The sequence below is a fragment of the Phodopus roborovskii genome, unplaced genomic scaffold (assembly GCF_943737965.1).
Source record: "Phodopus roborovskii unplaced genomic scaffold, PHOROB, whole genome shotgun sequence".
Taxonomy (NCBI): domain Eukaryota; kingdom Metazoa; phylum Chordata; class Mammalia; order Rodentia; family Cricetidae; genus Phodopus; species Phodopus roborovskii.
In genome coordinates this window covers 21,244,421-21,270,000 of record NW_026126469.1, presented here as the reverse complement: position 1 = coordinate 21,270,000, position 25,580 = coordinate 21,244,421, and the positions used below count along the sequence as shown (strand labels likewise).

Below are 25,580 nucleotides of genomic sequence, written 5' to 3'. Positions count from 1 at the left end.
AGTCATCAAGCCAGGATTTGATGAGGGACCACCAACCCCAGATCCATGCTCCTTCCCTGATTTATGTCCCTTGACCAGTAAACAACAAACAGCCTTGGCTGTTTCTACAGTCCTTCAGGGAACCACAGATAGCCTCTAAGAAAGCTGGCCAGGCACATATTATGGGGCTGCTTCTGTCCCCAAGTTCACCTCTGAGGCACCCAGTTGACTAGAGAGCTAGTGCATACCAGAAAAAAAAAAAGATCCAAGTGCGGGGTGGGGGTTATATACCCAGGTGTGTATAATATATCAAAGACCCAGATACAGAGAGCTCACTCAGCATTCACACACCTTGGACACTTCTGCTTCCAACTTCTCCCCCTTGCTCAGAAAAGCCCCCTCCCCTGCCCAGGCATGGTGGGCAGAAGTAATAGAAACATACTAGAGTCAGACTTCTAGAAGGATCTATGGAGTAGTCCTTCATGAAGTACTCCTCTGCTCTCTGGGTTGGAGTGAGACCGCACAGAGCAGTAATTGTCACCCACAGGCTTCACAGATTTTACTCCTGGGACTCTCGGTGCATCGGGGAGGTGTCTGTAGTGTTTGTGGAAGGGGCTGCCTTTGGGGTTTTCCTTAGGGCTTTACACTGGCTGGCCGTCCCAGGGCTTACTTGTAGTCATTCTCATTAGTGGAAATGCCCACCTGCCAGCAAGTTATCTGGAACCAAGCACGGACACAGCCCCTGTCTGTGGTTCTGGGGTGTCAGTCTCTAGTCAGTTCCCCTTTCTGTACAGGAGCTCTTCCTCGGTCCTCAGATTGTTTCTCTCTGTACACGGAGGGCCTGGAGGCCTAGGGAGCTGACAAGGCTCCTTTTACTCTTTTCTGGTTGAAGAAAAAAAGTACTTTTTTTTTTTTTTTTTTTTTTTTTTTGCTTCAACATTCTTTCAAGCTCCTAGTCCTCGGGGATGCTACTGTGCTTGTGTGTGTGGTCCCTGAGAGCCGCGGTGGAGAGGCGCTGGTGACATGTATGTCCTCAAGACATGTACAGCCTGGTGAGCATGGGACACAGAAGCTGTAACTGGGGCAGAATGCAGAGGTGGGCAGTCAGCTGGAGAGGGCATGGGTGAGAGAGGGAGAGGGCATATGCTTGAACCTTTTTCCTATGGCGCTTGAATTTCTGACTGTCCCCATCAGATGTGGGGCATTTCAGAAATGAGTCTCCTCCATCCAGATATGTGCTGTAGTGAGCCAAGAGACAGGACAGGCAGGAAATAGAAGGTGCCACTTACCAAACAGTTGGCAGCTGCTCTTGGTTTTGGGGTACTGGGGCTCTGCTATTGAAAACGTTTTCGGTGGGCACTGGTACTGCTGGAGCTCCTACACCCCGGCAATGAGGAGGGAGGAAATTCCCACAGTCTCTCTGCAGTCGCCGCTGATTGCCTGTTTGGCTTTTCTTTGACAGGCCCAGAAATCTTGTCCCTTCTTCTTTCCCATCGAACAGCTCCTCATCTCAACATTACAGACCATTAGCTCATGGGGGGGGCACTGTTAAGTGGAAAAGGGGTCCAGGCGGTGGTTTGCTGTGTTCCTCATGCTGTGTACACATTTGCATTTGCAAATTGGCTTAAAATATTGCTTCCATTAATAGCAATGTAAGCTTCTGGAGAGACAGGTGAAAAACAACTTTTGGCCAAGGGAACTTCCCACTCCTCAAACATTAATAACTAAGGAGTCAGACTGTTTATCCTAGATCCAACTCTCATCTCAGGACTAAAACGAGGATCTGTGTGTGCCTGGGAGGTGGTTCTGCTGTTTGTGGATGTGATTTGTAGAGGCTTAAATGAAATCTGTTTTGAATATCAGTTCATTTATGTGCTTATCATGTTTGCTGATGTTGTATGTCCTAGGTATGGGGTGTATCAAAGGCATATAGGGAAGTTATAATCCTGAAGCTTCTAACAGGAAGGTAGTATCAATCACAGGGATACAACCATTGGGTGACAAGGAAATGGTTCTGTGTGGCTTCCAACGGAAACTGTGTCTGGTGCTTTTGGTTATTTTATCATCCCTGGGTAGAGAGAAGAACCTGATTTTATGACTTTGACATGGATAGGGGGGAGGGAAAATCACAAAAGGTAAACTACTGAAACACACCAGCTTCTTCAGTAGAAAACTCAGAAGTGCAGAGGCCATGTTTCAAAATGAGGTGGAAGGGACCTGGGGGTGGGAGGGGTCTCTAGACCAGGGGATTGCACTGGGAGTTCACAGAGGGACCATGCAAATGTACTGAGACTCCTGGGAAGACTTCCAGAACGCAGGCAAGTGTTGGCCATCCACCTTTCAGAGCCAGGCAGATGCAGATGTAGATGCAGATGCAGATGCAGATGTGAGTATTAGAGGAAGAGGGAGGAAGAATAGGACCACAGCTCAGGCACACAGCCTTATATTAGACCCTTGCCCTCCTCTCCCCGCTCTTGTGGGAAGTTGTTTCCAGGTGCTGTATTGGGTACTCTTAGAAGCAGCCTGGGAAATAGATGCCATTTTGAACAGAAGTTGAGGAAGGACAAAGTGTGCTTCCGGTACATTGTATCTCAGGTTGAGACCTGAACCATGCCAAGTGTCCCTTCCATTTTTTGTCTGTTGCGCCATGCAATTCCCTTCTGAGACCCATGTCCCATTTAGATAAATTAATTTGAATTTAATTCCTGATAGCAAAAAGCAGATTGTTTTTTTTTTTCCCTCTTTCACATGGCACTTGCATTTTATGGGGGCTTTCAAAAACTGCCTTGCCTAAGGAATGAGTAATAGGGAATCCCAAGGATTGGAGTGCACTGGAGAATATTATGGTGCATACAAGGGGAGATGGGGCTGTCCCATGGATGATGACCTGACAACACGGGTGTTTCTATTTGACCGTGGTTTGTGTTCTGAAGCAAGGAGAAAGGGACTCCCCTGGGCAGCAGGCTGGGTAATTGCCTGGGGGTGAGACTTATGGCTCTCATTTGTAGCAGGGAGAACTCTTGAGTGGCTGGGCAGAGACCTGGGGAGAGAGTTCACCTTTGGGTACTTTTTGGTAAAAGGGAAAACTGGCTTTGAAAATCCATTAATGTTTAGAAAGGGGGAGAATCGCTGACTCAGGGAGGCCTGATCAGATGCAGCTAAGAGAACTAGACAACCGTCTTATACCAAAACTTACTGTTAGGAGACAGGAAAAGCTAAATGATCTTGCCGTGCTCCTTCTGTGCAAGGGAGGGGAAATAACCTACATTTTAGTTGTTCGGTTATATCAGGGTGAGTCAAAGCATCCTTTTGTTATTTGTGAATCTATAACGTTCTTGATATGTGGACATACTCTGCTCCTGATTGGGTAAAGAAAGGAGCAGCTAAAGAAAGGAAAGTAAAAGTGAGGTACACACTTCTCTACAAATGAGAGGCCAAAGGGAATTTGTGCTAAGGGGACAGGAGACACCCAGTCAGACAGGTGAGGCAGCCTGAGCTAGGAGACATGGCTGAGGAGGGAGCCGGGAGGAAGTGGAGCTCAGACTGAGTGTCACACATCCATAGCCAACTGCCTCTCTCCGGGCCCTCTAGACAGCAGGAAGCATTTGGGTTCTCAGTGAGCATCCTGTTCACTCAGCCCCTCCCTATCATGTCCACAGCTCGTATACTGTTACCCTCTTCATTCAGGTCCACAAACCTCTTCATCTTGGCTGTCTCGGTCACTCTGGTAGCATCCTTCTTTTCCTGGAGCCACTCATAAGCTATTTTCTTTAAGCTTTCCTGCATTGTCCTGTTTTGTTTTTGTTTTCCTTCCCTCCTTCCTTCTGTCTTTTTTTTTTTCTGAGCTATTAATCCCAAACTTCTGATTTCCCACTGAATCAGATATGAATTCCTTTCCTTGACTTGCCAGGCTTGTTAAGCTCTCCTGCACTAATCACAGAAACTAATTTCCCACTATTTTTCCAGTCTCTTCCTAATTCTAGTCAACTTTAAAATGAACAAACAACAAGTCAAAAAGAATCTTGCTATAAAGAATATGGTCATTCTTCCATTTCTGAGTGTCTCTAAAAGTAATTCTAGGGGCTGAAAAGATTCATCTGGGGCTCTGTCTGCTCTTCTAGAGGACCCTGGTTCTATTCCCGGTACCAACATGGCTCACAACTGCCTGCAACTGCAATTTCAGGGAATCTGAACCCTCTTCTGGTTTTCGAAGGCACTACATACATGTGTTACACAGACATACATGCAGGCAAACACAACCAAACACATAAAATAGAAAACAGTACTTTTAAAGAATTCAAGTGATTCTATTTATTTGTGTATCAGAACCTTATCGAAGCAATAGAACATTAGATATAAATGTTCCTAAGACAAAGAGATGATGAAGACTTGAGGTGATAAATACACTACTTACCCTGATCTGATTATTGTTTGTTTAAATGTTTTAAAATATCATTGTGCCCGGAAAAGATGTAAATGTAAGATTGGGTTGGAGTTGTAGCTCAATGTTAGCATGATATACAAAGCCTGGGAACTATACCCAGCACTAGGAAAAGAAAAATTTGAGGGAAAAAAATCTCAAGGAATATTATGCCAAAAAAAATATTGAACTGTGTGTGTGTGTGTGTGTGTGTGTGTGTGTGTGTGTGTGTACGCACATGCGTGTGCACACATATGCTAGCTATCAACACTAGGTAGGGTTTCATCAGCTGTAACAGAAATTGGCCCCAGCAGCCTCTCATTTGCCTGGCTCTGAGACCAAGGCAGAAGCACTATCCAGGCTCAGTTCTAACACCACCACTCTCTCCCTTCTTTTCATGGCTATGGGATGAGTGTTTGCTCTTGCCAGTGTCTCCTGGGAGATCACTGGTAGTCAGCTGCATTCTCTCTCTAGTTAGGGACATCCTCAGAGGGCATTGCATCATACCACCCACTCTGTTAAAGTGAAAGGGAAGGACTAGGGTGGGATGCAGGGAGGTGGGATGCCAGGGGTCAGCTTCTATTTTCTTTTTCCTGGGGATGGAACGAGAACCTTGGTTGTGGGTTTTAGAGACAGAGATCAAGCACACAGCAATTGAAGAATCCCCTTGAGGACTTTCTTCTGTATTATTAGCCTATTTTGGCTTGAGCTGTTGTGGTGATAGAATGCACATGCCTCTAAAGAAGGACTTTGGTTGTGACTGTGAAAAGTTTATCATCCCCTGAAACTGAAATCTGGCTCCCCATGACTTCTAGCTACTGGAACTGTAAGTCCTTCAACAACAGTGTGCCTACCTTCCCACTTGAGGCCCTTTACTATTTACCCTTGGCCATCACAGATCTGCAGCCTTCCCGTCTTCAGGTTCACTAACCTAGGTCTTTTAATTGTTCCTCATTTGACATCAGTACAATATCCCCTACTGCATCATGGTGCCCTTTTTTACTTGATAGAGTAAACTTCTGTCAGTGTCACTCAAGTGCAACCCTGACCTCGATGCACAAGATACCACAGTGATGTGGCCTGATTAACACAGATGACATCCATCCAAACTAATTAAGACAAAATTAATTGGCTCAGGGTGTGTCTCATAGTGGGACACTTGACTAGCATTCTTCAGGCCCCAAATGCCACCTCCATCACCTTTTCCATCGAATGAAAAGGACCTAGTTAATGCTGAATTATGAATTATGTCACACTAATATTGTGTAGTTTGCTTGCATAAGGTATTTCTCTAGTGCCTACTAGTCTGTTTATACAGTTGTTATGTTAAGACCCAAGTTTAGATCTTTATGCCAACCCTTACATGGTTCATTGTATTCATGTCTCTCTTCTTAGGTTTCATGAGTATTCAGTTGATTGACTTCTGGTTAGTTTTGTGTCATTTACATACTTCAAAAGAATCCTGATTTCTATTTATTTTATTCACAGTTTTAATATATACGTGAAAATAAAACTAAAAGACAGAGAGAGGGAGCCCTGTATCATCCAGAGTGCTGTCAACTTGACACAAACTGGGACATCTGGGAAGAGGTTCCCTCGATTGAGAAAATGGGTCCATCAAGTTGGCCTATAAGCGAGTTTTTTGACTAATGGTTGATGTGGGAGGGCCCAGCCAACTGTGCGGTGCTGAGAAGTAAGAATTGTGAGTTTGAGGAGCAAGTCAGGAAGCAGTGTCCTCCCATGCCCTCTACCTCAAGTTTTTCGTCTGGGTTCCTGTTTCTGCCCCTACTTCCCTCTGTGATGGGCTGTCATTATGACATGTAGACCAAATAAACCCTTTCGTCCCAGATTGCTTTTGCTTGTGGTCTTTATCACAGCAATAGAAAGCAAACTAGGATGCCAGAGAGATATGGGCTAGTCAAGAATGAGTCAACTGTTAATGAGTGAGTGAATGAATGAATGAATGAATCAATCAATCAATCAATCAGCTAATCCTTTTTCATCACTCACCTTAATCCATCATCATATCCAATTTATTGGAGTCCTAACTATATCTTGATTAACCTATTCTCTCTCTCTCTCTCTCTCTCTCTCTCCCTCCCTCCCTACATTTCTTTAAACCATCCCAGACCAAATAGCTATACTGTCACTTAAACAATTACAGTGACCAACTTAGTAGGCTTCTTGCCTCTCTCTGGCTCCTCTGTCATCCATTTATTAGACAAAATAATATTTTAATGTGAATTTTTGACTATGTCACTCTGCTATAATTTCTTTAGGGGTGGACATTTCTGTCATGCTAAAGAACAGAATCTTTAACTGACCTATTAAGCGAGTGTGTTCTGGCCCATGCTGACCTCTTCAGCCTTGTTTCCCACCGGCCCGCACTTGGACCACACTGACTTCTCAAATCTTTTCCCAAAGTCCCGCAGCCTCAATGCCTTTGTACATGACACTGCTTTTTGTTCAGAATTCTCTCCTGCTTTGCAGCCCCTCCCAACTCTTCATCCAGTTACTACCTCTGGGTCTGTTTTCTTTATACGTACGTTACAAACTTTCCCTAGAGGTATAGCCGAAACAGTGACTATTTTACTCGTGTAGTCATGTGGGCCAGGAAGTAGGCCTCACGAGGGTTCTCCCATTCTCCATAGCATGGACACTCATTTGACTGAAGTAAGCAGATGGAACTTTATTCATATATCTGGTAGCTTGGCAGATAGGGCTGGAAGGTGACACTCTGCTAGGACCATTGGCCCAAACTTACACGTGGGCTCTTGGCCACTGCAGAGTCGGGATAATAGGACATCTTACATGGTGGGCTCAGATCCTTAGAAAATGTATTCTCAAAGATATACATAGGAGTTTCAAGGCTTTTCCTGACCTAGTTTCAGAAGCCCTGGCACAGGGTTCTAATAGACAAGCAAGTCAGTTACGGGCCATCCTTAGAGTCAGGAGAAGTGACCAGACACCACATCTTTGTGAAGGGATATCAGAGGACAGGTGACCATACTAGTCTACCACATCATCCTTCAAATCTCAGTTTAGATGAGTTTTATGGGAAGTTTTTCAAGCACCAGGACCCTCTCCTTTGTAGCACTTCTCACAGTAAACATTTTGTTTTATTTGACAGTTAACTTGCTCCTTCACCAAACTGCACGAAGGAGAGCCATTTCTGACTGCTCCTCACTCTGCCTCCAGCACTGAGCACAGTGTGGGGCTCAGTACTATTTGTTGAAACACACAATTGGTTACACAAACACCGGAATCTGGCCAGCAGTGATTCCATACTGCTCTGCAACATGTCACTCTGTCAGAGCCTTGTTAAAGATAAAAGCACATGACTCCCAGCGATGCCCATTCTTTCCGGTTCACAAACTTCCTATCAAAGGAAATAACTCTACCCCACTCTTCCAGAGGCTGGAAGACAATGCTAGTTGCTGTAAGCATGTGGCTTTAGCCTTGGGGACTCTCTGGAGCATTCAGTACACTGTGTCACACTGGAGGCTAACAGAGGCACCAGCAATGGCATCCTCAAGATTTGTGTCCTTCAGGCAGCAGGTGGAGCTGCCCAGCTGTCCTTCAGGCAGCAGGTGGAGCTGCCCAGCAGTCGGCTTGTCCAGCTGTAATTGTGACCACATAGGTATAGAACAGAAGCTATGCCCTACTGCACTGGAGGTATTGGACCTGGCCCTTCCTCCAGTGGGTGTGGCATCTGCTGTGTTATTTGGAGCCAGAATGCTGCACACTCTGGGAGAAGCTAAATGCCGCCACTCCCTCAGTGCTTTTCAGCTTGACTTATTCGTGGGCACTCTGCCTTCCTTTTCAGTGTTATATGAGGGACCCAGGCCTGAACATCTGTACAGCTCCCAAACCTTTACAGGGACTTTAATGATGAAGATATCCATCACAGCCCCAAAGACTGTGAATGAACAAGCTTGCCGAGACAATAGTCCACTCAGCAACATCTCCCCTCTGCTGCCTCAGCTAGATCCCATACACTCTTCCAGACCTGAGAAGATCCCTTCTTTCCCACCCCCTTTTTTCTGCCTAGCTCTTCCTTTTTCCCAGAATCCCTGTGATGTGCCTGCACCGAGTCTATCGCCTGTGTAGGTAGAATGGTGTAGTGCACTCTACGTGGTACAGAGTAGATGCTCAAGAAGTATCTGTGGAATGATTGGCCTATTAGGACAAGACCCCCATGATGTAAATGAATGCTTTGACCCCATCCTACACCATCCCAGGCTCTCCCCAAGGGTCCCATAGTGATTTTAGGGTATGTTCTGGGAGTGTGGTGCCTCCTCTTACACCACTATATTCAAAATCTTTTGGTATTTTTGCTTGCACAACTGAATCTGACTGGCACTTTAAAGGAGCCATACAGTGTTAAACTGAGTAAAGTTGGATTGGTTTAAGTCTCTGTTCTGCTATTACTAGTACACGGCTTTGAACATATCATCACCCCCTGATTACATCCATATTACAATCTCACCTCATCATGAAAAACACCAGGATAATCAGTCGTGCATCCAACCACTCTTGCTCATATTTTGTGAGGCACACAAAGTCAGTGAAAATGGTATCTGCAGGCACTCTGGTTTCCAGAATGTAACTATTCTTCTGTGAACGCTTTTCCTTGTTAGGTTTTTTACTAGCTCACCCACATCTCAGACCTTATTCTAGTGACAGAATCTGTCAGAGAATCCCCCCCATAAATTCTTAGGTTCTTTCCTTTGCCACTGCCTCTGCTGCTCCCCCTGATAATAAGAGTTTCTATCATTGGGCCACCTGGTAAAAGTCTTACAGTTGGGGGACAGTTCATTTCTGTGGAAGTGACATATCTGCCCTTCTGAGCCAGCAAGAGTGAAGGAAATGACTTCCTAGCCTACACACACACACACACACACACACACACACGTACACACACACACACAAGCCCATAGGCACACACATACACACACACACACACACACACACACACACGCACAAGCACATGCACATACACATAGGCACACACACACAGCACATGCACACACACACACAGGCACACATACACACACAGGCATATACACACACAGGCACACAGGCACACACAGGCATATACACACACAGGCACACACACACAGGCACACAGGCATATACAGGCACACACACAGGCACATGCACACTCTCCCACACACATGCACACACACAGGCACATGCTTGCACACACACACACGCACACACACAGAGGCACATGCACATTCACACATGCCCTTTCTAAATGAAGGTTGTGCCTCATTTTAGAAACGGATCCTGGAGGCGTCTGTAGTGTTTGCCAGGCTGATGTGAAGTCTCCATATGAGCATCAGGAATATTTCCCTGAAGAACCACTACTACCTGGAAGGCCAGGGTGTGAGGAAGGAGAAGGTTGTCGCCCTCAAGCCACTGAAGGGCTTCTGTTGAAGCATGGGGAACATAGGTAGTTTCAGAGGATAAAGCCAGTACTGAGCTGGGTATGGTTGTGTAAGACTATAATCCCAGTACTTGGAAGGCTGAGGCAGGAGGATCCTGAATTTGAGGCAAACCTGGGCTATAGATCAAGACCCTGTCAACAATCCTCAACCTGCAAAAACTAAAGGGAACAAACAAACAAAAAACCACTCACAAAACTGGTATCAGTCAATGCAAGAAAGTGCAGGAGACTGCTGCTTCTGCTCAGGGAACGCAAGGCTTCCAAAGTGGAGAAATTTGTATCAATGCGGACTCTTGGGCAGGGTCAGAGCTTCACCCCACCCAGTGAGTTACAGGGACCATTTGTTCAAGATTTCCCAGTCATAATGCAGTGGTCCTCAACCTTCCTAATGCTTTAACCGTTTAATACAGTTCCTCATGTTGTAGTTGCCCATGCCATAAAATTATTTCCACTGCTACTTTGTAACTGTAATTTTTTTTTACTGTTATGAATCTGATATTTCCAGTGGTCTTAGGTAAAAGAGTCATTTGACCCCCAAAGGTGTTGCAACCCACAGATTGAGAATCACTCAATGGTTGTATGTGAGTATTTGAGTTAAACTAATCTGTAAGTTTATAACAAAGAATAATTTAGTGTTGTGTCCCTGTGTGTGTGTGTGTGTGTGTGTGTGTGTATGGGAAGGGGGTTCTATGATTGGGTTGAATGACTTTTCAGGTCTTAAAATAGACTCCTATATTTAGGTAGGAATTCAGACATAAAGAGTCCCCAGCCTTCAGACCCATGGTAAGTAGGATGCTGTGAGTGACTCAGTGTGAAAAGATGGGAATGGATTCCCAGGCTCTGCCCTTATGCTGTGTCAGCTTGAGTTCAACAGACAAAGCTAAACCTTTTCCCCATGCTGGAGGTTGCCTGGGCTAGCCTTAATATAAAGGCAGGAGCTTAGTCCTACCTCAACTTAATACGCCACGCTTTGTTGACACCCATGGGAAGCCTGTCCCTTTCTGAACAGCAACAGAGGCATGGATGGGGGGAGGGGCAGGAAATGAATGGGAGGAGAGGGGGGTTGGGAAATTGCAGACAGGATGTAAAATCAATTAAAAAATTAATATTAATTTTAAAAAAAAACCCTAAAGTCATTACAAGAGAGGAGAGAAGGCAAAAGTTACTGGGCACCAGACATTTGGTTTGTACATTGAACACCTAATATTTTAGCAACTGAACTTACTTGTAACAAACTACTAATTTTCTACATGTAAAAAAACAAAGCTCCTACAGTTCAGCAAGAGAAAGCCAGACTCAAAACAGGGCAAATAATAATAACACTAACAAAAGTAATAATGTGTGACAACTAGATGGATTAAGAGACATGAATGTCTTAATCATTTGACAGGACACTCAGATTGGTGAGGGAAATTCGTTTTGAAATGACAGTGGAAATCACCTCGCAGCTCTAAGGATGGCTTAGACTTTGAAAAACAAATCAGAAAAGCCCTGGCGAGGATGTGGAGAAATCAGCCACTCTGTGCCTTTGATGGGGATGTGAACTACTGCTGTTATACAGTGGTTCCTCAGAGTTTAAAATAGAATTTCCATATGACCTACCCTTCCACTTCTCAGTTTGCAGCTAAAGAAGTGAAAGCAGGAAAGTGGGGGGGGGGATGTGTATGTTCACTTTCACAGCAGCATTTCACCATACTCAGAAGGCAAACGTGACTCAAGCAGCCACCTGCAAATGAGCAGACAAGCTAGGTGCAATGTGAGCATCCTTAAATGTATGGAAATTCAGGCAGGTGCTGCAGTACGGATGGGCCCTGATGGATCAGCCCCTGCGGCACCCTGCTAAGTGAAGCATACCCACCACAGAAAGCTAAGACTCCACTCACATCCAAAGAAGCCAGATCCATGGAGACAGAAGGTGGTGTTTGAGAGGGTGACAGACAGGAAGACAGGACAATCACTGTTTACTGAGCCCAGAGTTTCCATCTTGCAAAATGAAGACTTCAGGAGATAACGGTGTTGGTGATTGCACTGCATGTCTGAAAACAATCAGTCTAGTAAATTTTGTGTGTGTTTTACCACAGCTAAATGTAATTTTTAAAAAAACTACAATGAGAGGCCCAAAGAGTTCACTTAGGAGAACACTTGCCTGGCATGCATAAGGCCCTGGGTACCAGGCACTGCCAAAAATTTATACTGAAGTGTCATTTTAACCTTTAAATGGTACAGGCCATAAATTAGAAAACATACCAAAAAAAAAAAAAAAAAAGATGCAAATAAGCAGTGGCCTGTTGATGGTAGTTTAATAATGTATAATAGGGGAAAGCATTAGTGTGTGTCTGTGAAAGCTAACATTGCTTTAACATTTAATCCTTGGTTAAGCAATTCTGTTTCCAGGAAACAATCAGCTCCTGCAGGTGTGAGACAGTTTGGATTTTCATTTCAACAAAAGATTAGGGATAACTCAAATATCTGTCAAATGGCTATTTGTACCAAGTAGACTACAGTAGGTTAATATGCAACAATTTATGAGAGGGTGCTAATTAATGCCGCTATAATATAATCCCCCAATCTAGTAGTACATGTGAAAAACTGTGTACTGAATACTATTTATGTTTTAAAATGAAATAACAATACACGTGGATATGTGTTATTATTTTTGTTTTGTGTATGTCTAAGGCAAGAAACTGGCAACAGGTAACAATGGCCATTCCAGGTACATCTTTGGAAGAAAGTTAGATGTTCAGGACCAGAGCTGAGAGACAGAGAGACAGACAGAGAGAGAGAGAGAGAGAGAGACTTGCTTTCTACTGTTAATCACTGTAATAGTTAATAATGGCTGCCAACTTGAAAGAATCTAGGGACACCTAAAAGACACGTCTGAGTGTGTCTGTACTAAATTTCTAGACTGAGTTAAATACAGCAGGTCAACCCATCTTAAATGTAGGCTGAGCCATTCCGTGGGCTGGGGTCTCAGCCTGAATAGAAAGGAAAGGGCAGGGTGAATACCAGCCTCTCTCTCAGCTTCCTGACTAAGGGTTCGAGCTCCCACCCTGACACCTTCCCTGCTATAATGGACTGTACCCCAAAAACTGTCAGATATTTTGTTGCAACAAGAGAATTAACTAAATACATTACCTTTACAAAAAACAAAAACAAACAAACAAAACAAACAAAAAAACAATATCTCACTACAGACTCCTGTTGACCTAAAACTCACTGAAATAGGTGGATGTCTACCTCTGCCTCCCAAGTGCTGGGATTAAATGCGTGTGCTACTGTGCAAAAGAATCACCCCTTTACTTTTAAATTTTTGTGCTACAGGCAAGTATAATCTCTAAAAGTTCTTAATTAAAAAATTATAGTCTAAAAGGATTAAAAAACACACACACAAACACATGCGTACGTGCATGCACGCACACACACACACCACATTCTGACCCATTCTCTGTGTGCTAAGAGCTATAAGAACAGAAAGATGGAGAATGACCTTAGATAATCCATCCTCCAAGGAAAAAATTCCTGCCAATAATGTGTGTCTTCCCTAAGAACCAGTTTCCTGTACAAAGCCAGGTGTTAACCCACCTGCTAGGTTTCCTGTTCACACTGGCCATTAAAAGCTACAAGGCAAACTTGTGTGCCACCCAGTACAAGATAGAATATTTCCATGGTATTTAGCTGAATCCAAGGCACTCCACATTGGCCTTGTCTTGGGATCTGCTCAAACTGCGGTAATTGCTTTGTTTTCCCACCATTTTCTAATGTTGGTTCTTATCCTGTTAAGCCCTAGAATCATTTGGTCTATGGTGAGTGAGGAAGTAGAGAAGCAGGGAGAAAAGGAGAGGAAGGGGACGTTGTGAAGCCATGTGTGACTTCCTAACTAAGTTTTATTTTGTCTTTCTAAACTCCAGCACCATGAAATCAGGAGTGCTCTTTGTGATGGTCTTCACGCTGGCAGGTAAGTACTATCTCCCTGTGTGAGGTCCTCGAGTCCTGCTGTCTCCCAGTGAGCAGAACCACTGCAAGCCGGGGCCTGAGACTTGGTGGGGTTTGCCCAGGATTGATGCGAGTTGCCTGAGACTCCATAGCAAATAACTTTCCTGGAGACCAAGGAAGGGTCAGGACTGAGATCAGCTGTCTCTAGTCTGGGCATTCCCTGCTCTTCCATGAAACCCCCAGGGTCTGGACACACAACAAAAGATGGAGTGTCCCGTCCAGGGCTCCTGGAGGGCTATGGAAGGCCCCTGTAATGAAGCCTCTGAGTTGGCTCCACAGTATACACTCTGGTCTTTCTGTCCCCATTTCCAGTATTCTCGATCCCTTGGGAAACAGCTGGTGGGCTTTACAAAGGTTCTTGCAGCGTTACTTCCTGCCCACACCCTTCTTCCTTAGCCTGTGCCCTAGTTCATAGTAGTCACGCTCTGTGACCCTGGACCTCCAGTTAACCATGCCGGCCAATGCACCATGAAGCTAATAAAGCTGATGCCTCAGGGTTTCCCTTGTGCAGATTCTCCCCTTTCTAACCGTGTAAAGACCCCAGAAGGGCCCTAGCACTATATTGTTTGCCTTGTGACCTGGTAAGATATGGATAATATAGTCACAATTAATTAAGATTACCTCCCATGAATGATGATAATCCCACCCTCATCACAATATCCTCCTTGTGGGTGACATTTGAGTTGCATGATCTTTTTCTTAACAGTTCCCCAAAGTTTAGATTTGTAAGACCTCCCGGAACTCAGCCCTAGCAGGTCACTGCTCTTCTCTGGGATGCCTCTCTAAGCAGCTGGCTGGAGGCCCTACCATGCATCCTGCAACTCAATGATGCTTCTTTACTGTTGGCCCACTCTTTCCTGTTACTCATTTTCTCCACCTCATCTGTCAGGGAAGCCACCTCAGTCTTGGTGACAGGCAGACAGGGTAGCTGAGCTTGCAGTGTGCCTGAAGCATCTGCAGGCTACCCCTGACCACCTGGTCTCTGACTAACCAACTCAACCACAAAACCACCTCCTCCATATTTGTCATACAGCAGGCCCTTGGCCACTGTCCCCAACCCTGGCTAGGTGAGGAGGAGCTGGGCATTGTAAAGAGATAGTCCCTCAAACCTCAGCAAGTAGAGACAGGCCTTTTGTGATTTGTGGTTTCTGCTTAGTACCATACATAGCTTGCTGAGGCCACCAGTGTGAAGTCTACAGGTGTTTGCCTATCCATCAGCAGCGTAGGTGAGAACAGCAGCTTGCCCCTGCCAGGGCCAATGAGCTGGAGTCTCACCTGGGGAGGTGGGAAGGCGATGTGCACACACGCAAGTATCAGGGGTGGGGAGACAAAGATAGGCTGTGTGTGTGTGTGTGTGTGTGTGTGTGTGTGTGTGTGTGTGTTCAGGTACAGTTCTGAGCACTTTATAGCATTCACGTAAAAATCCCAATAACTTGCTGCGTTAAATCTTATCATTATTCCCCATTTTAAGACAAGTTCCCTAAAGTACAAAGAAGTTTAAGTAATTGACTTAAGATCAACACAGCTCCTAAAGGAAGAGCCCAGATTCATACCCAGCAGTGAGGCTGAACATCACTGATGTGTGACTCAGGTTATTTCTCCTGACTCCTGCTCCAACTATACGTGGCAGGCTCTGGTTTTGGTTTTTTTGGTTTTGGTTTTTTTTTTTGTGTGTGTGTGTGTGTGTGTGTGTGTGTGTGTGTGTATGACTCAAATAGCTTTGATACATGATATCACTTCAGCTTTGTTCCTTCTTGTTCACAAGTTGCCTTCTTCATGACCTCCTGTTACCTTAAACCACACCTCAGATGTCCTTAAGGCTTAGGTCTTAGCCCTGCCTGTTACAGTAGCAACTAGCTTTTATGACCTGGGAGAAAAACATCCTAGAAGTAAATATTCAGGAACCACCTAACTGAGACCACCTTGTCCCCAGACTTTCTGTCTCTTCCCTTTGAAAGTGAGCAGGGAAAGTTGAGAAACGCATCAAAACCAGGGGCAGGGGTTACTTCATTTTTTACCTGCTTTGAACTTTGGAAACTCCTAGCTCCTGATGATATTGAAATCATAAGAAAAGAGAAAGAAAGGAAGAAAGAAAGAAAGAAAGGAAGGAAGGAAGGAAGGAAGGAAGGAAGGAAGGAAGGAAGAAAGAAAAAGAAAAACCTCTTGAACGATAACTGATTGGAGATGTATGTGAAAAAGATACATGTTGGGGGAAGAACAGATTTTAAGAGGGTAGGAAAAATAGCATCAACCACCAGAAAATGAACTTCCCAGTACTTCACTCATCACTAAAAGTAATGATAAAACAAACAGTTGCCATCTGTTTTTCAACCTTTAATATTTTACTATCTTAACTATTTATAAGTGTACTTCTTTAGTTTATTTTTCTCAAAATTGCAAACATGTACACAATGTTTCTTAGTTATATCCACCCACTCCTTCCCTCCAACCCACCCCAGACCCCCTAAAATACCTCTCAACCTTGACTATGCATACATGGACAGCTGTATCCCCGAGGCCCATTGAGCATCACTAGAGAGAGGAGAGGTGTGTATGTAAGAATGTAAGAACCAGAGGGTGAGGAAGAGGACTGTGAACCACTGGCCTCTGGACATGACACGGCCGTTGTACATATGAATTCACAGAGGCCATGGTTATCTGCACAAGACAATCACAAGATCAAGAAAGCTAAAAGTTCCAGCAAGGAGCAGAGAGGAGCTCATGCTCACCTCTAGCTGAAGAGCTAATGGCAGTTGATGGCTACCGAATGAGGGTCACTATTCTTAGGGTGGGGACACTGGTGTCTGTGCCCCAGCGGATGGCCCACTTACATGTGCATATGAGCAGCACTAAATGGACTTAGAACGTGTTAATAAATTAAAAGCCACCCATGTTTAAATGTAGAAGAAAAATCTATTTGAAATTAATTTGTCTCTCGGAGCACACCTCTGCTTCCTAAGTTAGGGAGTAAAATCCTATCACAAGGCAGACATCCAAAGAGGGAAATGAGATGAAATTGGTGCTAGTAACCCACAGGAAAAGGAATTGCAAGGCTGGGTAATTTATAAAGACAGATAAGACATAGAACAACATAGGTCTACCCCTCCCCACACCTTTGACATCTTCTCTTTGTCTAGAAATTAGATACTTTTAAAGACACCCCTAATTAGTTGGTATGAGCATGGCAGACGAAGGATGACCTTGAGGACCCACCTTTATGTGGGTCCTGGGCATGAAACTCAGAGTACAGGCATGTGAAGCAACCTTCTGCGCCATCTCACTGGCCCTTCCCTCTAGCGACCCTTCCAGCCTGACCTCCCAGTAGTTATAACCACAGGTACATGCACTAACCCTGGTCCAGTTGGACATTTGGCAGTTGCTCTCCTTTGGTCTGAGGGTTCTCCAGGTTCTCCGGTTCTTATTTCACCTGAACAACACTTCTGATTCAACCTGGATTTCTTTCTTCACTTAAAGATATGCACAATACAGTCTCGGACTCTGGGTCCACACTCTGTGGAGAAGCCCACTGTCTTCCTCCAGGTTTGTGCAGGTTCTGGCCTGGATGGTTGAATGAAATAGCGTTTATGTGTTTGCTTTGGGCTCCTATGTCTTGTCACTGTTGACTGGTCACTTAAACAAGTACCTGGAGTCAACTAACAGTTCAAACGCATTGTGCCCAAAGAGTCACTTTGCTCAGCCACTGTCTCAGGGTCACTTCAACTGCAGCAGTGAGTGCCTTACCCAAAGTAGTCGTTCATTTTTGGTAAAATATTTTTAGTGGATCCCAGAGAGAATGAATGAGCTGCCAGACAGGAGGAGGGTTGTTGAGAGGTAAGATGGAAATTAGTAAAGAGAGCAAGCCCCCAGCCTCCAAACTGTGGTTTATTTTTGCTTTCTGAGAAAGAGAATCTTAATTCTGTTATTTAAGTATACCCTGGGATTTGACTCCCAGGTATTTGGTATCAAGCATGTTTGTGGCATCAAAAGCCAACTTCACACTAATTAAAAGAACTTAATAGGTTCTTTTTATCTTAATAGGTTTATTTTATCATTCTAGCATTGTACATTGCTCTATCCTGTGAGATAGGATAAACACCACCAAGGGCTAAGCAGAAGAGGAGGTTGGTTTCATGGATACAGAAAGGCAAAAAAAAAAAGCAGAAACCAAAAAGGGGGTTGGCCATTTTGATAGTACTTTCCTGTAAGGTGGACACAGAAGAGCAGAAAAATAACAGACTTGTTTCTAATTTAAATAAAAAATATTTTTAAAAGAAAAAGATAACAGACTGGGTAACATCAGATTTTTTTTTTTTTTTTTGTGTAAGGATGTGTGGTGAGATGTGGTAAGCATGCTTTTAGGGAACCTCACTGTCATACAGATCAGCTAGTTTGGGAAGTTTGGATGTCTCATTCTCTGAATCTCTTGCAAGATCAGGTAACAAGCTGGCTTCGGTTTGGTGGCATGGAATGTTGGCGTAGGGAACCCTGTTTTGATTTTTTATTCTAACCATGGAAATGAAAGCACTTATAATCCTTCCTGTATGGGCCATCCTTGCCTCGTAAGGGGGAACATAAAAGATAACGTCCCTAAGGTCTCCAGGCAAATCGAGATTCTTTTTCTGATAGCCCTTGTTTTTGCTTCACAGCCTTGGCTGTAGTACCTCTGAATCGCTTAGGCAGCAAGTGTATGTTCTCTCTTTGGCATTGCCTGCAGATAATCAAAAGAATGGGATGGTAATGAGTAGAAGAACCACTCTTGAGATAAGGGAGGATGATTTAAGAAGAGAAGTATATCCCTTGCTGTCTAAGTGAGAGCATCCAGCAGGCCATTGAGTATGGTATTCAGGACTCGAGTGAAGGCTGTGGACTGCAGATAAGCATCTGTCAGGTTATTCTATCAATAACAGATTGAATCAATCTGTTAGCAGTTGAATCAATGGGCAGCCAGAATAAATCCCAGCCAGAACAGACACATTAACCAGGAAGTCAGAGTGAGGAAGTTCATTCCAAGAAGGCTGGATGCCAACACTGAGCTACTTTTGGTAGAATGGTCAGGTAGGGTGAGGTCAGAAAGAGCAAGGAGCTGCGGGGCTGCAATGGTGGGGTTGCTGACATCTTTTATCAGGAAAGCTTCAGGAGAGATGGGGGTGGTCAGTGCAGATAGACGGAAGCTGTTTCTGCTCATTAGGGGACTCTAACTGAAATGGAAAGCAAGAGCAGAGGGACCGGTGTAAGACAGGGTGGTAAGACTGGGGGCCACATTCAGAGAAGTAGAACTTCTCAAATTTCAAATGTTGCCTATCTGTTCAATGAAATTATTTCCTCCAAGGGTGCCCATCTGCCCAGTTACAAGATCAGCTCTATAGACTCAAAGCACTTTCTTCAGTATGACTTCTACTAAGACAAAGAGACATAGTTACTGGTCTTACTGGTGAGAAATGGTTTAAAAGCTGTATTATTTCTGTGCTGTTTAGTATAATAGCCATTAGCCATTGTGGCTCATTAAACTTGAGTGAATTAAAATTAAATGAGATGAAAAAAAATCCATTTTCTATCTCCAGCACTGTAGAAATAATCCTATTTCTCTGTCATATTTACTATTTATCAAGGGTTTAAGAGCGGCAGTTGCTGCTGGGGTACCACATTGTTCAAAACCAGACAAGAATTCTCTCACCTCAAAGCATTCTTTGGGGAAAATAGTACAATGTGGGGTCCAGACTGAGGCCTAAGAAAGCTAAAGTCCCAGTAAAATTGAAGAACAGTAATAGAGAAAGTGAGAGTGGAACCTGGAGGACTCACAGGTTCTGGGTAGAGACGAGGGTGTTTGAGACCATGATCTGAGGTACTGAGCCTCAGGTGACACTGCTCGGGATCATGTCGTGGGAGATGGAAGGCTTCTGAACCGGTCTGTGGGTGAAGGTCTTTGTGGCAGATGAAGTCAAGCGGCTTTGATACAAGGCAGACTCACTGTTGATGGATAAACTCTTAGATTATCTTGGCAGTTACGTTGCTAATTGATTCAAAAGAACAGCCTTGAATACAATGCCAAAATCCTCCGTGAATGAAAAGGTAGTGACCAATGATTAATGGTTCATAACAGAAGAGTAGATAGGTTAGACGATCTAGATCCCTCTAAAGTGGAGAGTGGCTGCACAAGGTCCTTGTGTCTGGGGGCCACATGGAATCCTTTGGGTGGAACCAGATTTCACGGAAAGAACATTTAAAGTCATATTTATTGAAGAGGTTCATCTATAATGGAGTCTAGTACAATGAACCTGGGCTTCCAGCAAGCCTAGAAAAGCTTTGAAGGAAATTTATAAAGAGGAGAGGGGGGAAAAAAAACCTTTGAGAGTAATAAGCACAGTACCACGAGGAAGAGATTATGAAAGCATGGCCTGAGTTTGGGGTGATGACCAGGGAAGACTGGTGTTCTGGTGGGGCCACAGACTCAAAGTCCTCAGACCACTGGCTCCATGTGGCACTTGGATGGTGTCTTTCTGACGAGGTCCTTTAGTATTCTTGATCTCTATTTCCTGGCTGAGGAGATGTATGGCTGAATTCCTATGTGCCTAGCTCCTGACATCATCATAGCAATTGGTCACAAGAAAATCTACACCATTTCTCTTGCCCAAGTGTTAGAAAAAGGAGGGATTCTCAGTGTTTTCCTTCAATAGAATCCCAGGGAGTTCACTTGCTTAGAGGCCCTAAATGCTGGGGACCCTAACAGTGGAGGTCTGAGCCACTGGGGAAAAACAGACCTCACATCAAATCTTCCCTGTATGGTCAGAGTTAAGGAGATGCTCCTTCCTGGTTCAGAGTGGCATCAAGAAAACAAGGGTCTGGTGATGAGCCAAAGTGTGTAGACTGTGAAATACTTTCAGTTCTAATCAGAACAGCTGCAGAGTGATTTCCACACCTTGGGGAGTAGAGGGGTTTTGGAGAAGGTAGAAATGAATGTATCCGGTCATCATCTTTGATCCCCTCAGTTTCCCAAATAGGACTTCTTGGTAAAAACGCAGACTCTGTTTCAGATCTTAAGTGGAACCAGAGAGTCTAAGTTTCTGAGCAGCCCCCAGATGAGGCCAATGGCTTTGGTCTGCTTTGTATTTGTAGGTAAAGAGGGAGCTGAGGTGAAGAGGAAATCCCAGTTATCTTTTGGAGAAGGGGCCTGGGCCAGAGAAGTTGCACTTTTCTATTAGTAGAGAGAGTGAATAGAAAGGAATGTAGGTACTGTGAGTCTCCACAGAAGAAAAAGAAAACCTGTATGTCAAGAAGGTATAAGAAACTCAGCATGGATTCATTTCCAGTTCAAGAAAAATCCACTGATGGCTGAGCAATAATGTCACACCAATCTATAGCTGGTCAATGCTTCAGCTGCCTGTTTGGTTTCTCTATTAGATCAGCCGCCCCGGATCACATAATAAATTAGATCCAAACCAGAATGTGTCCTGCTCTCCTGAGTCCCGCCCACACTAACCCTCATGACATTATGAGCATTTACAGTAGGTGGCACTCTTGCCTCTCGCTTAGGAGATTGACAAAGGTGTACAGATGGCCAGATGAAGTAAATTGTCCTTACATCCCATTTCCACTGTTGTGGGAACCCAGTGGTTTCCCTCTTCCGTCCAACCCAGATATGCACATTGTACTTCACTGGTGCCTGGAGTATCCCCTGAGACCATTGGCAACCTCTTGATCATAGGTTCTCATGGGGTGGTCTGTAGGCTTTGCCAAGAGCACACCCCTACTACATGTCTATTGATGTCCTATTTGAAGGGAGGCCCACTGATCAGGTCAATTAATTCTTCCTGCGCCACTTTGAGTGGGACTCTTCTCATCTCCCTCACCTTCTTGTCCCTCCCTCTCCTCCCTTCCTGCAATCCTGAATGATGAATGGCTCTTTATGCAGAACCTTCTCCAATCGTCTTCCCATGGCAGCATCCAACTTGATGTGAACAGCACACTGACCTCACCTTTCACCTCTCAGCTCCCTCTATCTACTTTCCTTGCTAACTCTCAAGTAACTCCGTGGTCCAGAAAAATGTCCTACAAGTTGGCTTATGCCAGCATGTCCTTTTTCTGAGCTTTCCCAGCATGTTCCTCTGGGTTATAACAGTTTCCAGAGAGATGAAGCCTGGGAGTTTTAAGTCAGTTTCTTCCACCTACAGTTCACTTCCAACATTCTCCTTAAATGCTCTAACCACCACTCTCTCCCAAGAGTCACTACAACTTATTTTTTTACAATAGCAAACCAAAAAAAAAAAAAAAAAAAAAAAAAATAAGAGAATGGCGTGGAACTGGGAGGATTTAGGGGGATGGCACAGCAGTTATGGAAGCCTGTAACAACCTCAGTGATGATGGTCAATATTCTGGTTTAGAAATCCACAGAACCATAGTACCAGAGAGACTCCTAGAACATTACTTCAGACCACCTTCTTAATCAGGTGGGAAAACAGATAAGTTTGAAGTCTGCACAAATGGACAGTGGAGCAAGAACAAAGGTCTAACCCAGATGTCCAACAGGGATGCCCAGTTCTAGATCTTTACATCCAGCATCACTGACTGGAAAGCTGGAGACTCGGTTCTGTGTTGGGGAACTGAATTTCTTCCTTCTTGTTTCCTCTCTCCTAATTCTCAGTTGTTCTATTTTAGATGCTGTTTCCATGAAGACCCAAGCTTACTTCAATAGGACTGCATACCTACCATGCCCATTTACAAAGGGTCCAAATATAAGCCTGAGTGAGCTGGTAGTATTTTGGCAGGACCAGAAAAAGTTGGTTCTGTATGAGCACTATTTGGGCAAAGAGAAACTTGATAGCGTGAATGCCAAGTACCGGGCCCGCACAAGCTTTGACGGAGATAACTGGGCTCTAGGACTTCACAATGTTCAGATCAAGGACATGGGCACGTATGATTGTTTTATACAAAGGAAAACATCCAAAGGATCAGTCATTCTCCAGCAGACAGATACAGAGCTATCAGTGATCGGTATGTGGTCAATGTTGTGTTCAGATTGTTGGCCTGCTCACATAAGACTATAGGGATTTGACAGGACTGGACAAGAAGGCAGAAAACAGCCATTTCTAGCAAGTCCATTTGGAGAGAATGTGGGGTCTGAGAGTCTGAGAATGGGGAACTGAAAGCCCTTTTGCTCTGCAGTGGTTTGCTTACTGAGGATCATTGAGAATTTTCTTTATAGACAATATAGAGCTAGCTGAACAAAAGTAATACAGCCAGATGAGAACAATGGGCAATGTTCCATTTTCTCCTTTACTCTAAGATTTTCTCACCCACAAAACCTGGTCTGGAAGCTGAGAGATGGCCTGGTATATAAAATGCATATTGCACAAGCATGATTACCTGAGTTTGGATTTCCAGAACTCATGTAAAAGGCCAGCACAGTGGCACATGCCTCTAACCTCAGAACTTGGAGGTAGGGAGTGGATTCAAGACAAGAGGGTCCCTGATTCCCTGATTCTGTTAGGCCAGCCAACCTAATAGAATCAATGAGCTTCAGGTTCAGTGGAAGACTGTCTTACCATACAAGAAAGATGAAAAGTGATTGACCAAAGACATATGATGTCTACCTCCACATGTGTGTGAAACCTACATGCATGTGTACACACACACACACACACACACACACACACACACACACACACACACACAAATCAAATGCACACACACAGACTATGATCTGGAGCTCCTACCAAGGGTGGCAACTAATGGGAGCTTTCCCTTCAACTTTTCATAGATTGAATTTTTGCTGCCCCAACCATGAGCCCAGCAGACAGAAGGAAAACAACCCATCGAACCCACAAACTAATAAGCCATCTTCTCTGTTTCACCAGGCTTTGGAAAGCCTGCATGTCACTACAGACTTTCAAAACTGGTGTATGGGGAAACTAGTCTATCATTTAAGTGCATAATTTATTAAATTTGTAGATGAGGTTCAGGACACTTCCATCACAATGAGAATTTCCTTCAGGGTAGTTCCTTTTGGAGTCATTCTCTTTATCCATAGCTCTTGTTTGGGTTTTAGAGTTTTGTCATTTTGAGACTATTATATACACAGAGCCAAATGATTGTATTTAACCTTTAAAACTGACTTCTTTTATTCAGAAGAATGCCTCTTGTGTTTCACCTAAGTTGAGTGTATCAAAAATTTGGAAGCTTTTTTTATACTGTTTATCCATTCAATCACTGAAAGACACTGGGTTGTTTCAGTTTGAAGCTGTTACAAATCCATCTGCTGTAAACATTCAAGCATCAGCTTCTATGTGGACCTAAGTTGTATTTTTCAGGGGTAGATGCCTAGGCATGCTACTGCTGGACCCAGATGAGTTTTTAATGAACTTGGAAAAGGTAGAGCAACACCTTTGAGAATCAGCCTTTCCTCCTAGAACGAACCTTTTCTAAAAGCCACATAATCAAATGGCAAAAACAGCCAAAGGATAAAGTGCTATTCCCCTTCAGTGCAATGTGATTCAAACAAGGCTGCTGAGCTTTCACTTAACCAAGTGCTAAGTCAGTGTTCCTAGTATATGGCACGCATCTTTGGGGAAACAGTATGTTTTAGGCTGGGCACAGACAAGCTTTTAAAGCTGGTTATCTATTTATTATATGTGTTACTGCTACAACATAACCGGTGACTGCAAAGGTTTGTTGATGAAGCTACATAGAATCTGGTGAGCCTCAGCATCAGCAGGATGTTCAAGGAGCATAACAATATTGCAAAACTCAAAGAAGATAGCCTGACAATGACTTCTATTTTAGAAACAATACATTGCATTAACTTTTTGATTATGAGTCTAGCCTTTATGAGAAATCTCTCCATCCCCATATTGAATTATCGATTAGTATATAGAATCTGCAAACACCCTAGTAACTATAGAAGAACATCAAGGAATTTGGCTGGCTAAAGGCACATTTGTCAGGCCCAAGACCTGTGACAGTGCACTTCAGTCCTAAAAACAGGAATGAAAATAAAGGCAAGAGAGCATTGAATTTGCCCCCAGATGGAAGAATCCTTATAGCATGGTGATTCTCAACCTTCTTAATGTTGTGTCCCTTTAATACAGTTCCTCATGTTGTAGTGGCCCCCAACCATAAAATTATTTCATTGCTACTTGATCACTGAGACTTTTCTACTGTTATGAATCATGATGTAAATATCTGATATGCAGGATAGCTGATATAAAATCCCCAAAGAGGTCACAACCCACAGGTTGAGAACTACTGTTATAAAGCATGATGGGGATACCTTGATAATCATGTCAAAAACCAATATTCTGAGTCTGTAAACACAAAGGCCCCCACTACTTATTTTTATTCATAGGTTCTTAAAGATAAGACCCAAAGCATGCAAGGACCATAAACCCTGTGAGTTCCTGGTGGGATCTTAGCTCCTTCCCTGGGTGGAGAGTTGAAATGCTTCCCTTTGGGAATGTAGGTCCGATAGTCAGACCAGATCTCCATTCAGACTCCACTTTCTGGAATAGAGGTTCCTTCCACTCTAGACTTTGGTGAGATAGTTTCAGCTAGCCTGTCTCTCAGAGAGCACTCTCTTGACTTAGGAATTAAGTGAGTTTCTTGAAAGGTAAATGTAGGCTTATCATGTAGCCTTCACTATGGGCTGAGCCCTATGCCTTGAGATTGCCAGGTGAACCCCAATCAGGGAATTTGCTGTCAGGTATTTGCCATTTCTTTGTAAGTTCATCTAGACTGACTGTTTCC

The 25,580-nt window shown here is 44.0% G+C and overlaps 1 protein-coding gene across 1 annotated transcript in view; it reads left to right on the top strand.

Annotated features, from left to right (window-relative positions):
* The window catches only part of Cd86 (CD86 molecule), a 61,457-nt gene that overhangs the window by 21,466 nt on the left and 14,411 nt on the right, over positions 1-25,580 (top strand). The window contains exons 2-3 of the mRNA XM_051191417.1: positions 13,760-13,806; positions 22,497-22,832. Of these exons, the coding sequence (XP_051047374.1) occupies positions 13,760-13,806; positions 22,497-22,832 (383 nt within the window). The remainder of the gene's footprint in view (positions 1-13,759; positions 13,807-22,496; positions 22,833-25,580) is intronic.